Raw genomic sequence first — 18,409 nt, 5'->3', positions numbered from 1 at the left:
ATATTGTACTATAGGCATGTATGATGTAACAGTTTAGGGAAACTGGATAAAGGCTACACAAGACTTCCTTGTACCGTCTTTGCAACTTCCTGTCAATCAAAAATTAATCCAAAATAAAAAGTTTTTAAAAACCCAGAAAATTGTCACACAGCATTGCAAGCAAAATTTGCATTTTTCTCCCTTGGTTTCTTCTTACGTCAAGGCTATCACCATTATGCCAGTCTTGTTTATCTGAATTTTGGAACTGCTAGGTCATTTTTTTCTAATTTCTTTTATTTCCCGGCTATGAAATGGAAGTACTTAAATTCACCTAGCTTAGTGCTCCTCAAAAGGGGTCCAGTGATATTTGAGAAAGGATAATTTGTTATTGTGCACAACTTCTTGCATAACTGCTTATCGCTGCATGTCATCAAGCAGTGTCCTCAGACATGGAGGCAAGCAAAAACGCTTCACATTTTCCCAAAACCTCCCTAGAAGGGCCTTATTTCATGAGGTGAAAACCAATAACTTAATTTATAAGAGACTACTGAAAAGTTAAATTTTTTTTAATCAGGAAGGGTCCTAGATTCTAATAAATAAAAGTCCCACAGACATAATACCCATAAGAGAAATAGTAAGTCAAATTCTAATGTCAAACTTAGCTAAATTTATACTAGAATTCTTATTATAGTCTAGTCTACTTATTCATTTAGGAGTGATTATAACAGTCAAGGATGTTATTATAAAGGCTGATTACTACTAAATATTAGATATTCATCATGAAAAGTTCATATAAGTTCAGAGATAATTTTATTCTTTGCATCGTACTGTCTTTTTGACTCTGTATTCAGGCAGGGAAAACTACAGAAGAGAGAAATTACTTCTTTCTTCAACTCAATGGGATATTATTTGAAGCTCATTTATGGTCACTTACACTTTACTACTATATGTGATACCATCAGACAATCACCTAACTACAGGTAATATCCAGGGTGACTGGGCATTCACATAAGTCTTGAAGTTTGGGAACCTGTAGAAATTTGGAGGGCTACCATAGATATAAAGCCAAACTCTCCAAATTTTAGGAGAACCCCCTAAAATCAAAGACAGTAATGGATTGGTTTATAAATGAGTGGACCCTATGGTAGCCGAACTTCGGTCCACCGAAAGTAAAGAAAATCCAGCTTACTTATGCTAGAAAATGCAGCCCTGTTAAGAGAAGAAGCCACCAGAAAAAGAGAATGTGAACATTCTCTTTTCAAGGGAAGCACAAAACCTAAATAATCTCCCCAAACTTCTTGCACAATTGTTTCAATATATTATTGATGGGCCCTGGAATTGAATGCTCTTTTGTTCCAAATTACACAGAAACTAATCTTCATTTTGGGACTCAATTTCTATCAAGTCAATTGCTCAGAAGAAGTGCTCAACAGTAGCAGGCGGTACTATTCATAAAGCCCAGTCCCATTTGTTTCCTTTTACCCAAATTTGTACATTATTACTAGTTGCCACTAATCATTGAATCCAATAAACATAGTCACGTCTATAGCACCGTCTAAAGGCATTAATTTTTGTCTAAGCTCCAATAACATATGAACTTAATATTTTTATTGTTTATCTTGTCGTCACCAATGAATTTATCCCCAAGCCACAAAAGCTGTTTGCACCCCTCCTTTCTTCCCTGGAGGCTCACACTTGTGACGGAAACCTCAGAATGAAACTGCAGCATACCTGTGGCTCAGGAAGTGGGGCTAGTGCCGCAGCAGGCTAAAGAATCTGGTTACCAGCTTGGACTAACATGCATTTTCAAGTTCATTCTAGGAATCATTGCTAATGAAGTCTGCTGCTGTGCAAATGGCACTGAAAAGTAGATTTTTAAAACCAGGAACACACTATGGTTTGTGAATTGTAGTGACAATTCACAGTCAAATTAACAAATGATTTTCTTTATTATATACTCTTATACTTGAATGTCTTGTTTATTGTAAAGTGAGAAATGGGACTTTGGAACGCAACCATGTTATATTTACATATGATATATTTTCATTGTTTCTGGACAGATTTATATTAGAAAAGAACTATTTGGATCAGGGGAGAAAATATCTTTGGCATCTTAATGAAAATAATATAGTTTCTTAAGGAAACTTAAAAAAAAAAAAAGACAGTGATTATACTGCAGTTCAGCCTTTAATAGTTCCAGATGGTCAGTGCTATGAAAGGACACCTCTTCTATTCTTTTATCATGACCCTCAGGTCACAAATTATCTCTAAGATGTGAGAGCCATTCGTTTTTCTGAACAGTCAGGTTGTTGTTTAGCATTGTCCCTCCTATTTATCTTGGGCCAAACTTCAGCAATGACAGAAGTAACTGATTAGCCCAAAACTTAGCCAAAGAAATAAATGTCTATTGCTGTAAGTGTTTCAGATAGTCCTTCATAGTTATACAAGAGAACTATTCTGAGAGCAGACAGCCGTAGTGACTGATGTTGATGGGCAACATCATCATGCACTATTTTCCTGCTCTTGAAATATAAACAAAAAAAAAACTTTTAAAACTTCGTAAGACTTTTAACAAGTGAAGAATTTATCATATCAGTCTGTGATGTTCGAACATAAATATTCTCACCCTTTTGGTAAAAAAAAAAAAAAAAGAAAAGTATCTTCCACTATGATAATGAAATTGCCTTGAACCTGCATAGAGAACAATACACAAAATAATGTAATATACTAAATAAAGTAATAAGGTTAATTTCTTTCCTGCTGTCACTAAATTCATGCTAACAGTCTCTCTACAGCTTGACATCAATTAATGATTTTAATTCTAGACTCTTGTCACAGTGTTCACCACCTTTTTCTCTAATTAAAATGGATGATGCATGATGAAGACACACAAGACTTCTGTTCTTGTAACATTTCTATTCATTAGGATTTTTTGCTTTTACAATAAATGGCTTTTAGCACTAATTGCAGTAGAGTAAGATGAAAATAACTGTTTTATGACTATTAAGTATGGCCTTCATATATACAGAAAAGGTACAGGCATGAGAATCACTACCAAGTGACCAACTCCTCAGGATGGAAATCAGTGGTCTACTTAAATCCTAAATACGTCACCTTCAATGTAACAAAACTTCGATACATGGAACAACCATGGTGCATTTTTTAGAACACTCCAAGAAATAGAAATTGACCTTTAATAATGTTAATAAAAATGCTGTAAATGTCTACAGAAGATAAAATATACTAATATTAGTTTCCCCAAAAACATTAAAATGAATGTTGCATTGCTACATATCAGATAGTTGTTAAGTATCTTCAAAACAATGTTTAAAACCTTGCAATCAACTCTTTTGGGAAACATTTTATCCCCAACTTATTGGCCTGCCATCCAGAAGCCTCATTCTGGGAACAAAGATCTTTTCCTCACAGTGTTTCCTCTCTCTGAAAATCAGTATTACAGACATTCATCAAATAAAACCTAAATGCATGGCAGAATGAAATTTAAACTACAATATAACTGGAAGGAATGGTTCAGTTTAATAGTAGCTTGTGGTCAACTGAATGAATGCTGTATTTGCCCCTTAAAACACCTCATCAGATGGAAGACTTCAGAAGTACTGTGGCTCAACTCCTCAATCCATCAGGCAACCCTGCTACATAAATCCCACAACTGGCTCCTCCCAATACAGAAGCTTCCAATTTGGCATCAATGCCAAACTCCGAAGAGAGGGACAATATTCCACTATATTTCTTACTTTGAAAACAGTCATCATTTTAAGTGGGATTTTATCTCTTGGTAATATTGAGGTAAAAGATAATTGAGACGAAAAGACTTCCATATTCTAAATGGGTCCTGAAAAAAAAATTCACGACTAGGACCAACTGTTTTGAAGGTACATTTCCTGTTCAAGGGAAAATGGCAAGTTGTACAAATCCACAGTGGAATCGTACAATAGGTGGGGAAAAGTTAAGCTTCATCCCTTAATACTAAAAGTGAAACGATATCAGTTTTAAAATATTAAATGGTGGTTCGCCTGGGTGACTCAGCTGGTTGAGCATCCAACTCTCGGTTTTGGCTCACAGTCATGGGATTGAGCGCCACATCCAGCTTTGTGCTGACAGCAGAGCCTGCTTTAGATTCTCTCTCTCTCTCCCTCTGCCCCTCTCCCCTGCTCATGCTCTCTCTCTAAAATAAACACATATATGTATATATGAATATAAGTGCATATTTGAATATATACATATATGTATATATTTGAATATATACATATATACATACACATATATATGTATATACATATGGCTAAAAGTTGAAAAAGAGATAAAAAAAAAAAGCATTCATAGAGATACCACAAATGACTAACACAAAACCACAGAATCTAAGGAGTTAGAAGAACACCTCCTTCCTATGAGCCCCTGTGCCTACATATGGGTGTAGAATTTCTCCACTTTGCTAAATACCTAAGTTCTTAAGAACTAGATCTAGACTCCAAATTACCATCTCTGGAGAGTGTTCATTATTAACTGTAGCCTGTCAACCTATTACCTTCCCAAAGCTCTGCAGTTAGCTATTTTCACATTGGTTGTATTGCCGTATATCAATTTTGTAATGTTAACAGACTTAAATCTTTTCTCCCTCTTAACAAAGGTAAGGGATCCCTGAGAGAAGGAAGAACAACATAATACAAAATTTAGACCATCATATGGTATGTGTAACATATTGTGAAATGACAAAAACTTCTCCTTTATGCTGACTAATGAAACACTAGAATAATTTTTCACAAACCAAAACACACACAGTCTTACAGATATTCATCCACTCACATTATGTTCTGACTTTATGAGTAACGAAGCACCTACAGTTATTTCCAACTCAAACAGATGCTGCAATGCCAAATACATCTAAGACGGTTCTCATCAAATACAAAACTGCCTTTTCCTACTCCAGTTATGTTCTCTCAACAAAATCCATTCCAAACACACACATGCACGCACACACACACATACACATGCTCAATATTGGTCTAACTAGTGAACTTCCACATAGTTAATAGACTGTTTAAAATTTTTGTTCACCTGCAACAATAAATTTTTCTAAAACATGTCTGATGAAACTAATTTCAGTGATTAGAGGCGATTTTTCTGAAGGACTGAAGAGGTCAGAGAAAATATGGAAAATTCTGCTACAGAATAGAAAAATGTAGATTTTCTAAGAGGTTACTTTTTAAAAGTTAAGCTTTGTTCGAATGACAATATGTGATCTAAATGCAAAGATTATCCAGGTTACCTGGGTTCTACGGTCAGAATTCAGGGAGCCTGAATACTAAGTTTGAAGCCAAAATGAGTAAAAATTTCTCTTCTCTTTCAGATACACAGGGAATACACCTATTACTGCTTTATTGATTGTTTCTCCTGTAATTTCACAAACTTTTCATCCATGCACTTTAAACACACTTTACTACTACATTATAATATTTTTAAATGTTAGCTTAAATGTTAACTTCTGCATCTTTTGAAAAGGATCTTACCAACTAAGAAACACCACAAAAAAAGTTTCTATCAAAATTTCAAGTAATTACACAAAGCAGATATTGGAAACAACTGGTAAAACCGAAAAAAGAAATGCCAGTGAATGGGAACCATATGCAGAAATGCCACACAAAGTTGCAAAATGATGCACCGAGAACTGGGTGTAGCACGTGCAGCACATACAGCTTAATGGCCCCAGTACTGGAAACACGAGCTTTTAAGAAGGATTATCTCTTTGAATAATGGAACATTTCTAGCCATACATTTCCTTAGCAGATTTATAAATATCTGTCACATACTGGGAGAATTTCATAAGAAATTCACTTAACTTTTTCATGTCTCCACTAGAATCATTCAGTCCCCTTTAAAATACTTCCAAGAACAACTTACTACATAGATACAGATAAGAATATCAAAACAGAATATCCCTTGCTGAGTAATACAAAATGCAAGCCAGTTAGCATCATATATATAATAGAATGAATAACATATGAAGCAAATATTTCAGAGTTGAGGAATCTGGCCAGATAGTACAGAGATTTCATCTTTCAGACCTTTTTCCTTCTTTCTGTCCTTCCTTCCCATCCATCCATCCATCTGTTCATACAGAGTTGACCTTGTTCCAGAAAAAAATTTAACATGGTTTTCTAAGAATGTACAAAAATGCAAAATAAATCAAAATGAAAATAGATTTAGCTTTTTGAAAGTATGCATGTGTGGAAATACATATTTTATAGGAAATAAATTGGAAAGGCATAGTCTAGTATGTTAACAGTGATGTTATTACAGATAAATTTTTATTTTCCGGGCTTAAATTTATGTTTTTTCTTTCAAATTGTGAATAGATTAAGAATTAGAATACATTAGATTTAGACCTTAAAAAGGTACATGTTTTAAACAGGTAAAAACATGAGGGGAAGAAAACAATGGAAAATGAAAGACAGAACAGAAATAAGATGCGTAAGTAGACAAAACAGAAGCCATGAAATATAGACAGATCACCAACAGTGGTTCTACATTTGCTCATGATTCTGGGAAACAATCAACCTTGAGTTCCACAGTCAGTTAGATGAATGAGCTGGATATGGCTGACCCAGGAGCCAATGGTCTTTGCCAGTATTTCCCAAGTGACTGGATTCTGAGATGTTAGTATTCCACAGAAAACAAAAAGTGAAGGGGGATGTTCTGTGAATAAATGAGTTAGGAAATGATGAATCTCTATTCATATCTTGGTAACTCACAAGGTACATTAACATAATTAGAGTTTTGAGATATAATGGAGTAAAGAAATATGCATCAATTGGCCTAACCAAGTGTTTCTCAAAGAGATTTGCATTGTGGAACCCTTTGTCTACTGCTAAACACTGTTTGGGAAACTCCCACACTACACTGTTCAATATCAACCTTTAAAGCCTAAGGGGAGGTACCACTGGAGCAAAAATACAATAGAAAGCCAAACATTACTTCGGACACTTGGTCACCATAATGGAAGCTAAGTGAGCCTGAAGTTACACAGATCATTTAATTAAATATATTCTATTAGGAGTTTGAAGCCCAATCTTTCTGTGGTGGAAATGAACCAACGGGGGCTTTGTCCCTAGGCACACCTGAAAGACAACCCAATAAGAGGCAGCAAGCACTGAATTCACACCTCGGCTCCAAATACCAATCACTCTGCTTCATTTCCCCAGCTAGCCCAAATGTGGCCAACAGCATCTCTGAAAGGCAAGCAACTAGGTTTAGAGCTTGGAGTCAGAAGTCAAAATAGCACATCATGGGACCAGCTAATTTTACCCTTGGCATTATCCCCAGACTCCCTGCTTCTCAGGAAGAGAGCCTACACATGCAGTCTCAAGTTGCTTGGCAGGGCAGGGCTAGTAGAGACAGAGGACAGATCTATGCTGGGCTCTTCCTATGTGAACAGCATTTATTCAAGACTCCATCTCCCAAGGATGATAGCAGGTAGAAAGGAAAGGGGAGGAAGTTAGCAAAAATGAAATCAAATGTAATCTCAGACGCATGCTCAGAAGAATCTAATTTACTTTAACTATCTAAATAGATCTTAACCTGGTAGGAGAACACATTTGAAATGACATTCATTGTCTTTTCAATTGTTCCATATTTATATCTTGAGTCATATTCAGGCTTCGTGGATGTGTATGGTCAAAAAACTATTTTTTGGATTGGGACATGTCATAACTAATAACTAAAGGATGTCAGGTTTTCTATTTAAAAAAATTTTTTTTTTACATTTATTTATTTTTGAGAGAGAGGGTGAGCTAGTGCACAAGTGGGGGAGGGGCAGAGAGAGAATGAGACACAGAATCTGAAACAGGATCCAGGCTCTGAGCTGTCAGCACAGAGCCTGATGCGGGGCTTGAACTCCCAAACCGTGACATCATGACCTGAGCAGAAGTCAGATACTTATCCAACTGAGGCGCCCCTGGTTTTCTATTTTCATATGAAATCACCCAAAATAATTTTGGGAATTCAAATAGCTACAGTGGTAAATAATGTTAAAAGAGATGCTTCACTACTAATCCGCAATGAGTAAAGGCTATGATGAGAATATAAGCAGCGGTTTATTTATTTTTATCTATTCCTCCACTCAAATTCTTCCCAAAGAAGTTGCAATTTGCATTCTCCAACAAAGCACTGCCAGTGCCACTGGTCAGAACAGAAAGGACATACAAAAGGTTTGCCTTATCCAAATACCAAACACTAAATGAGCCCCACTTATGTGATTCACTAAGTCTCATGCATTCACTTGCTCTATTACAAGATCCATGAGTTTAAATAAAACATACTTATAAAAACTGTTCCTGAAATACAAAGTCAGAGTATAATAGTTTCCTTAAATTATGAAGCTAATTGATTTTTTTTAATGGACCATTCACTGGTTCCTTGACCCTAAAAGATTTTTATTCTAGGCCTCCTGCACATTGTAAATTCATTATGACCAACCTAGTTCCCAGAAGTATTGCATCATTAGAGGTACAGAGATGGAGATTAAAAGCAAAACTGAAAGTGAACTGTGCCTTAGGCAAATTAATAATACAAGTGAAACCATTATGTAAAAATCATTGTTTGGCTGTAAAAATTTGACTATGCATAATAACAAGTATCTTGGAAAATGGTGATAGAATTCTGCATTGAAACACAGTAACCATCTTAAACTGGAAGAAAAGAATATTTCAAATAAGAACAATGGTACAGGATACATGAAGCTATCCCCTATAGTTGGCATCAAAATAGAAGAGAGGTATAATGTTTCTATTGCTCAGATTGTTCTCTAACAAATGACATATTTGCCTGTGGATAAATCTGAGTACATACATTTAGTTGGTATACGCTCTCTTCCTTTAGGGACAAGAAAGACTTTTAGAATAGAAGTTTATAGTACTGAGCAGTTGAGCACCATATTATATACACTAAGGAATATTGTGTGCCTTGGCCTGACAACAGTGAGCCTATTAATAAGTTTGGGGATCCCAAAATTGAAAAGGATCAAAGAGTCCTAGAAATTAAGAAAATGGAAGGGTTTAAAACAAAACTGGAGAAGTACCAGAAGAAAGAATCTAGACTTGCATCATAAATTAAAAGTCCATACTTTCCCCCCTTGTATATTTAATGTTCTGAAAAGCTACAAACAGAGAATCAGAGTAACTATCTTAGCCCCAAACCTCAGATATAGGAGAAAGATGACTGGAAAAATATCCAAACATTAATCTCTTGTAAAGAAAACCATCATAGATTATTCTTTCTAGTTCTTTCATTCATTAAGCATGAGATTGAAAGTACCCTGACTCTAGAACTGTTAGCAAGAATCTGGAATTGAAGGTGCTGGACTCTAATCTTAGTTATGGACAATATTTAGTCTTTCAGCCTTGAGCCAGGCACCAAAAACTGCCTCGTACCCCAGATTATTCAGAGTACAACAGGCATATTATCTCTTGCTGCGGCACCTCTGAAAATGTGAAGTGATGATACAGAGGGGGCTCCTTATGGGTCTGCAAACTCTAATGACAAAAATGTGAGGTGGCTTTCTCATCCTCGGGGAATGACAACAAGAGAAATTCTAATCACTTATCAAAATGGGTTTCAATATCTGTTAAGGTAACTTTTCATTCATTTTACTGGTTTTCGGGTTCTTCTGGAATGTCTCAACAAGAGATAACAGTCAAATTTAAGTGGAAAATTTCACAAAATATGATAGGAAAATAGAAAGAAAGAAACAAATGTCTGGTTTGAGAGAAAAACAACATAGCCCAAAAGCAACAGTCTCTTCAATTGTTGTTATAAATCAAAATATTTTAAATGAGATATCAAAATTCAAAGTTTTATTCCCAGAGAAATAGTCTTAAAAATTATTATAAAATACTATAAACTCATAAATGAATGAAACAGAATTGTAAATATTTCTTTGTGATTTTAAAAGTGATTATAAGTTCAGTCTTAATGTTTATTTAATTATGTTATTATGCTATTAATGTTATTTAATTTATCTAAACTATCTCCTAGGCAAAGATCTTAATTAAAACCATTTAAACTCACTTTAATGTCTCAAATAAACACAAGATTTTTTTCTTTGAATCTTTCTTTACATTGTATTTATTCCACAGAAACACTAAAAACCATTGGAGTACAAATTCTTCATATTAGATAAAAGAAAAAAGAGTGGAAAAGAAAAAGAGCTCTATCTGACGAGGGTTAATCAAATGACTGAAGTCTACCTCTCCTGCTCCTGCTTCATTCGTATCCTCTCCTCTTCTGATGTAAGGGAGTCCTGTATTTTTATTTTACCCGTTTTCTCAATCTTGTCATCTTTTCGATGTTTGCCAAACCTGTTGATAACAAAAAATTCTAACTTGTCAATATATACAAAATGAGTTTTCATTCTTTTGTGACAAAGACATATGTACTCAATGAAATGTGAGCTTCCTCAAAACGAGGGCCAAAAGGTCACCTGCAAATCATGATTTTTGCCCAATATTAATATTTTCAATCAATTTATTGGAATTACTTTTAATTAGAACTTTCCAGAGACAACCCTTTTGAAAATGGCCTCAATACCCATTTTTCTTTTGGCAAAACACAAATAAACAACTTCATAGTTCATCCTTATTAAACAAACAATAAATGTATAGGACTGAGTGCTGAATACTTCAAATGATAGAGGCCAAAAATCTGCATTAGAATGGGTTTCTCTTAAGACTAAAGAATGGTAATCCACAATCATCTATTTAATAATCTCTCCATAAACAACTATTCTTTACTTTCATAGTCAGGTTTATTGGAAACATTCATCATAGTTTAAAAACAGACAAACAAGGCCATGTTCACAAGGTTTAAAGTACAAAGGATAATTTACACTGCTATAACACTTTGAGCTTATTAAATTGAAAGCTTTAAGGCATTCTCATCAAATACTATTCTGAAATCTGATGAGAAGCAATTGGTGAATGTGGAATCTATATCTGATCAAAAACAAACATGAGGAACATACACATGATTGAAAACCAGTCCACATAAACTTTCACAGATGGCCGCTGAGCTGGGCAGCTCTGTGAAAACACAAATACCCTCTCTGACATCCAACGTATCTCAGAAGCCTAGACTCGCTACCAATTCTTTGTCCCGTTCTGTTCCTTTTCTCTATAAAAGACCATGTTGTCTGAACACGTGCTCATACATGTACTACCTACCCTCAAATAATACTCATCTTAGTGATTTGGTCACCAGATATTTCAAAAAAGAAACCTTTTATAGATAGTTCTTTAACTAAGCAGTCATAAATATATAAAATATGTTATTTATTTCTGAAGACAAAGTAGGAATCTGGCTTATGCTGATAATCATATCAAAAAGGAGAAGAGTTAAAAAAAGGGTAGTTGAGGGGCGCCTGGGTGGCGCAGTCGGTTAAGCGTCCGACTTCAGCCAGGTCACGATCTCGCGGTCCTTGAGTTCGAGCCCCGCGTCGGGCTCTGGGCTGATGGCTCAGAGCCTGGAGCCTGTTTCCGATTCTGTGTCTCCCTCTCTCTGCCCCTCCCTCGTTCATGCTCTGTCTCTCTCTGTCCCAAAAATAAATAAACGTTGAAAAAAAAAATTTAAAAAAAAAAAGGGTAGTTGAAAACTGATATAAAAGAGAAAAAAGCACTCAACTAATGGCTTGGTTTGTAGCATAGGTCTTTCTTTTATTAATATAAATCTAATTTCAAATACGAATTTACAGTATATGGGAATGTACATGTGTACACAGGAACACCTCATACATTAAATAGTAACACTGTTTGCAAAGGGGTTTATAAATAAGAAAGGGACATGGGGCGCCTGTGTGGCTCAGTCAGTTGAGCCTCTGACTCTTGATTTCAGCTTAGGTCATGGTCCAAGAGTCTTGGGATCAAGCCCACGTGGGGCTCTGCACTCAGCGTGGAGCCTGCTTAGGAGTCTCTCTCTTGCTCTCCCTCTGTCCCTCTCCCCCACTTGTGCTCCCTCTCTCTGAAATAAATAAAATAAATAAATAAGAAGAGCATTCTTTAAATGTTAAAAAAGAAAAAAGTTAAAATACCACCACCATTTCTTTAATAATTATGTATATTATTAGAGAGCATTCAAAAGTGCCTATAAAATTAACTTTTTTTTAAAAATTAACTTCTATAAAGCAAATCTATCCTTAAATTATAATGGTATTTAGAAATTGGAAGATCATTGCAATTGCAAAGAGAAAAAAAAAAAAATCCCTAAGAACTTGAGCCTGGAATATGACCACTTCTTGCAAGGGATAAATGTACTATGCTTTTAAAACTAATAAATATAAAGCATTAAAAATAAAAACTAAAACTTTCTCTTTCCTTTATTTCTGTCAATATATCAATAATGCCTAAGAGTAAGGCATAATGACTGACTTTATAGAATGAATTAATAAATAAATGAAAGAGTGAACATAAAAAACTGATACATCTCAGTAGGAGCCAACATCTAAAACATAATGTTCATTCATTTGACAAAAATATATTAAGCATCTACAGGGGGTTCAGGGAAGAGGACAGAGCTGGACAAATTAATTTGAGCATCATCAGCATGTAGATGGTATTTAAAGCCCCCATGAGTTCCCATCCTGAAAATTCTGCAACACTGAGGCATCTGGAAATATAAAATGTATCAAATTATAACATCAAGAAAAGTGCAAATTCAAATCTAAACATATGATATTTACTTATGAGGGATTCCTAAAGAAAAGTAAATCATTTTAACCATTTTTCAGTTCATAAATATCCCTCAAATGATGCAACATTGCCATATTGACCTGTTTTGTTTTCCTTTTTATGTTTTTTTTTATCTTTGAGAGAAAGAGAGAGAGAGAGAGAGAGAGAGAGAGAGAGGGGCAGAGAATTCCAAGCAGGCTCTGCACTGTTGGCACTTGAACATGAACCATGAGATCATGACCTGAGCCAAAATCAAGAGTCAGATGCTTAACTGACTGAGCCACCCAGGCGCCCATGTTTTGCTTTTAAAGAAGTGTTTTGGTTCACATTCTAGATTACATATATTCAAAACTGTATTTTATTTAAAAACCACTATGCCATGACACAAGATATATAGTTGATCCTTGAACAACATGGATCCACTCATACCCAGATTTTTTTCTATAAATACAGTATACTACTATATTTCCTCTTTCTTATGATTTTCTTAATAACGTTCTCTTTTCTCTAGGTCACTTTATGGTAAGAATACAGTAGATAGTACGTGTAATATACAAAATATGTGTTAGTACATTGTTTATCTTATTGGTAAGGCTTTTGGTCAATAGTAGGCTATTAGAAGTTAAGTTTTAGGGGAGTCAAAAGTTACACATGGATTTTCATCTGCACAGGGTATTGGTATCCCAACCCCTGTATTGTTCAAGAATCAAATGTATATCTCTTTGTACCAAGAGGTACACTTTAATCTTATAAGAGATCATGTACATTTTCTCTTTGAGTTAATAATATAAGGGAAAATTAAGAGTGGTTGACTTTTCTATGATTTAAAGGTTTAGATATTTTTTTGGTACCAAACCTAACATTGAGTTCAATTACCTAGGTTAGATATTTATTTTTTAATGAACTTGGTGCTAGTTTGTGGAGAAAGTTTCAGTTTTATATCTCTATCAAATTTCAACTTTTCTTCTAAGTATACATGATTTAAAAAAAAAAGTGAATCCTGACTCATATTTAAGAACTGCTTTTCGTCCGACTTCAGCCAGGTCACGATCTCGCGGTCCGTGAGTTCGAGCCCCGCGTCAGGCTCTGGGCTGATGGCTCGGAGCCTGGAGCCTGTTTCCGATTCTGTGTCTCCCTCTCTCTCTGCCCCTCCCCCGTTCATGCTCTGTCTCTCTCTGTCCCAAAAATATAGGAATGTTGAAAAAAAAATTATAAAAAATAAAAAAAAGAACTGCTTTTTTCTCACTTATTTGATATTAAAATATTTCCTATGCTGCCTCTGAATCACCAGAATATATTATTTTATTACTTGTAAATTTATTAAACTGTTATAGTATACTTCCTTTTTAAAAGTATAAATTCAAGATTAATATATTAAAAAGTAAAGAAACCATAGATAAAATGTTTATAGGTTTACATTTGGACACTCCCCTAATGCATGGTTTAGTTAATAAATTATGTGATTTCTTTAAGGCGTACTATAAAAGCACAGCATAATACTTTATAATTGGGATAAAAATGAATCCCTCAGCTGTAATTTTTTGACAGAATAAAATAAAGGCTGTAGGTGAAAAAATATATATAGCAACAACTCTAGAGTGTAAAAAGAAAAAGAAAGTAGCTCCACACTCATTCATTCATTGCCAATACATTGTAGTGTTCTCTTAATTTATCAGTTTAATTCTTCCTGCAAAGAGGGGTGAAGTCACTGAAAAATTTGAGCTATACATGTATTCTCAAAGTCAGTTTCACAACTAAAATCAGTAATTAACCTATGAAAACAACTATTCCATAGCAAGCTGCTTAAAACTTGGAAGACATCAATTACATTTATTTTATTATCTTTTATAAGACACAGATGAATTTCAAATGGGTCACTTTCCAAAGAACAGCAAAGCTGAAAAAAATACTGTACTTGTACGTCCAGGGAGCAAACCCATTCTCAGCAAAGAATCGGTTTTAGGAACTGCCTTCTGACTAACCACCACACATGCTCAAACAGAAAGCTCTACTATCCAATGGGTGTGACCCTGGAACAGAAAGTCATCATGGACCCCAGCACCTGGGGAAAAATTTGCTAGTCATATCTTAGGGTATATTAACATAGAAGAATGACTTTAAAAAAAATAAGAGACAAAAATAAAAATATAAAGCTTGAGAGAAAAAGTTGACAGAGAAAAATGTCACAGGTCCTTGCTATATGAAGAAAGTACAAAAATGCCACCAAGCCACTAAAGACTCCTTCACAGAAAGATACAGTGGATGAGCCCTGTCTTATCAGAGTAAAATTGATTGTAACATTTCTTAAACATATGGCTTTCTTCATAAAGAATACAGCAGTGTTTTCATTCAGCTAAAGTAATCTCCAAGTAATCTGCTAAATGGGTTTTACTATGACGCGTTACAAATGAGATCATTGCTGTCTGCCAGATCGGCCACATATATTACTATAGTAAAGAATAATGGGCAAAACATGCACTTGTTGATGAACGGGAAAAGAAAAAAAAGTCACAGGATTGTAACAAAATTCTCTTCATATATAAAGAACTGTCGTTAAAATTTTACTGTAAGAGTTTCATGCTACTAAACCATCATTTCAGTTTTTAATAAATTAACCCAATTCTGTCTGCAGTATAAATAACATTGAAATACCTTACTATATTTTATACTGCTAATAAAATTAGAGATCCTCAGAAAAAAATTATGCTGAGTGATATCATGCACAGCATCCTGCTATAAATAAAATAAAAAATATAATTGGATTTGTAATGAAATGGAGTTTCCTAATATCATATTTGAAAACATGATACAGTAGAAGTCTTAAAAATCTTCTGCCTTACTTAAAAATAGATGAACACAATAACCAGCACCAATTATCTCGTAAGCTTTGCAGAATAATTTTTGAAATAAGATTTTCTTCAAAAAAAAAATCACTGAAATGTCACCTAGAAATCTGGTATTTCTCACAGCTAATTACCAAGGTCTTTCCATCTAAAGAGGGCTTTGCTATAATACTTGCCTTACTATTTACCCTAACAAGCATGTAGGTTACGTGATACTACTTGCCTGGGAGAGTGTTGAAATGGTTCAAATACAAATTTAGTGTCAGTGACTAGAAGCCACCCATCCTCCCTGAACATCTGACTTCAAGACTAGAATGGTCAACATGGTCATCTAACTCATTTTGCCCCTCATTTCTAAATATTTGCACCATCACATGATTCAATCATTTCCTTTCTCCGGTAACTCATTATTAATATAGGAGTTGTTTCTGGAGGACACAGCCATTGTGCTATCCTGTCTTTGACCACTGTGATGATGCTGCCATTTACCCTAAAGATCCTTGAGAGATACCAGCTGTGCCGTGAGTCGGATTCAAGATTCTGGACAGCAAAATCGAATACCCTATACTGTGTTATTCCTCTATTCCAAACTCTCGGCAATGCCTCAGGAACATACCATTCACTCAAGTCAAAGCAAAATAATGAGCTGTTAACACTATTCCTCTATAGTCTTTTGTGTCATACTTTTCCTAAATGGTTTTTGATCCAAGTTTCTCTAGAAAATCTTTTCAATTGATTCTGGTTCAATCTTTTTTCACATTCTTGGTATTAGCATTAACTTCTCTCAACTCATCACTCTGGTTTCTAACACAATTATGAACTTATTTCTGCCTTAAAGCCTTAAACTCTTCTAAATTTTAGTTGAAAAAAAATCTGGCCATATATCTTTGTAGACTGTTTTATTGCAACAATAAGATTCCATACACACTGAAGGAATATGTACACGTTTCTGCAAAATCAAAGTTGAAAGATGGTCACCCATTCAATGTCTGTATTTGACTAACAAGGAAACTGAGGTCCAAGAGGTATGCAGAGCTGCCCAAAGTCACACTGCAAACTAGGAGAAGAATTCAGGTCACCTCATAGCTAGTTTAGGAGATTTCAGTGGGCCTGTGCTTGGATACATCTAGAGAAAGTGAAATTCTCAGACCTACAAAGTTCACTTTGTATAAATCCTAAGTGAGACATATAATTGAACACCTGTTGAGTGCTCTTTTGATTACTTAATTACATTTCACTAGAATTTATTGAATTTTTATTACATACTTTATCTCATTGATTTTCACAACCAGCATGTAAGGTAGGTGTTATCATCCTCCTCTTTAGGGGAAACCTCAAGGGAATTTAATGATTTCACAGGCTATATAGCAAGTAAGTAGCAAAGCCAGACTTCAGACCTAAGACTCTTTTTACCACACCCAGCCACCTCAAAAACTTGAGGAGCCAAAGACAGTCAGTTACCCTTATGCTTTTATACTTACAGCAGCTGGTTAAAACATCTTTGTTGAAATAAATAAGATAAATCTTGCATTTCCTGCAGCAATGAGGTCCAAAGGACATTGTTCCCAAATGGAACTTGTCTATGAAGACCAGGAATCTGGGGCAAGGTCAAGAACTGATCTCAACCATTGGAAAGGATCATAAAAACTACCCACATACCCAGGACACTGCCAATATCTAAATGCAGTGATACTCCATAAGCCAAAATTGTCTGTACTGACATATGCAAATACAGCCAGGCAACAGCAGAAACATGTCAAACTGTCCGAACCCAATCAGAGGGTAAAACAGCAAGAATTCGCTGCATGCATTTATCTTTTATAATAATGTGGCTCATAGTTTCTGGCCCTATTTTTTTGTGCCTCAGCCTCCATTTTATAAATAAGAAAAAAACAAGTCACTTCTAATATGTCCTTCCCATACAGGATCTTACATATTTTAGTGACATTTTAAGAAATCGCTACCATGATAGCATACTGATTTGCTCAGCAGTAGATTGTGGCAATGCTGGATGAATCAGGGAAGAGAAGGCTGATTATGAAAAGCAGAAAGCTCCTATTTAGGCAAAAAACATCTTGGTAATCAACAATGATGAGAAGGGAGGCTTAGAAAGGGTACATGACAACTTGATAGTGCTTTTATAAAATGGGATGCAGTTTTAACTTGGCGGAGTTTAGCAGGGGTTCTCTTTAAAAGGAAATTCACAAACTTGACAACCATTATTTGATTGTGTACAGTTTTCATCAGTGCTAGTCTGATTAGATTTAATAAACTAAATTTGGGTTGCCTGACATCCAGAAAAAATAAGTAACTTTTTTTTTTTTTTTAAAGAAAATATAGCTTCTACTTAACCAAGCTAGAACAGCCTTTAGACATGCAGTATACCCTTAATGGACAAGACACCCTTTTCAGGACTCCCATTAAGTGTCCTTATAAGTGCACTCTTCCCCTGGTTTAGCCTGCCTTATCTAATCAAGGATGCACTGATAGGTCTAGTAACCCGACACTTCAGGAGTCCTGGAAGGATATGGAACAAGAAAATATTAAAATGACAATGAAGAAATTGAACCCAGCATATTATCAATTATCAATTTTAATTTTACATGAATCATTCTAAATTCCAAATATCTTACAAAAAAAACCCCACCCCCCCCCCCCCCCCCACTGACACACACACTACCATAGAATCTAAATGGAAAGACTTAAGGAAAAAAAAAACAACAAGCAAACACAGTAATCCTTCAAAACACAAGATAAATACATAAATGACTCTGAAATAATATTTATAACCTATACTTAGAGCCATTCAAGTAAAATGACAGAAGATGAGTGGAAGTATATCTTAATTATAAC

The 18,409-nt window shown here is 35.0% G+C and overlaps 1 protein-coding gene across 16 annotated transcripts in view; it reads right to left on the bottom strand.

The window, feature by feature from the left end:
• PARD3 (par-3 family cell polarity regulator) overlaps window positions 1-18,409 on the bottom strand; it is a 565,232-nt gene that overhangs the window by 160,646 nt on the left and 386,177 nt on the right. For 13 of the 16 annotated variants that reach the window (XM_040451006.1, XM_040451017.1, XM_040451003.1 and 10 more), the window contains one exon: window positions 10,242-10,352. The exons of the other annotated variants lie outside the window; for them this stretch is intronic. In XM_040451006.1, coding sequence (XP_040306940.1) covers window positions 10,242-10,352 — 111 coding nt within the window. The remainder of the gene's footprint in view (window positions 1-10,241; window positions 10,353-18,409) is intronic. 16 annotated transcript variants of the gene reach the window in all.

Source organism: Herpailurus yagouaroundi, unplaced genomic scaffold, assembly GCF_014898765.1.
Source record: "Herpailurus yagouaroundi ecotype Mexico unplaced genomic scaffold, PumYag 203, whole genome shotgun sequence".
NCBI classification, from domain to species: domain Eukaryota; kingdom Metazoa; phylum Chordata; class Mammalia; order Carnivora; family Felidae; genus Herpailurus; species Herpailurus yagouaroundi.
This window is presented reverse-complemented; position numbering and strand designations above follow the sequence as displayed.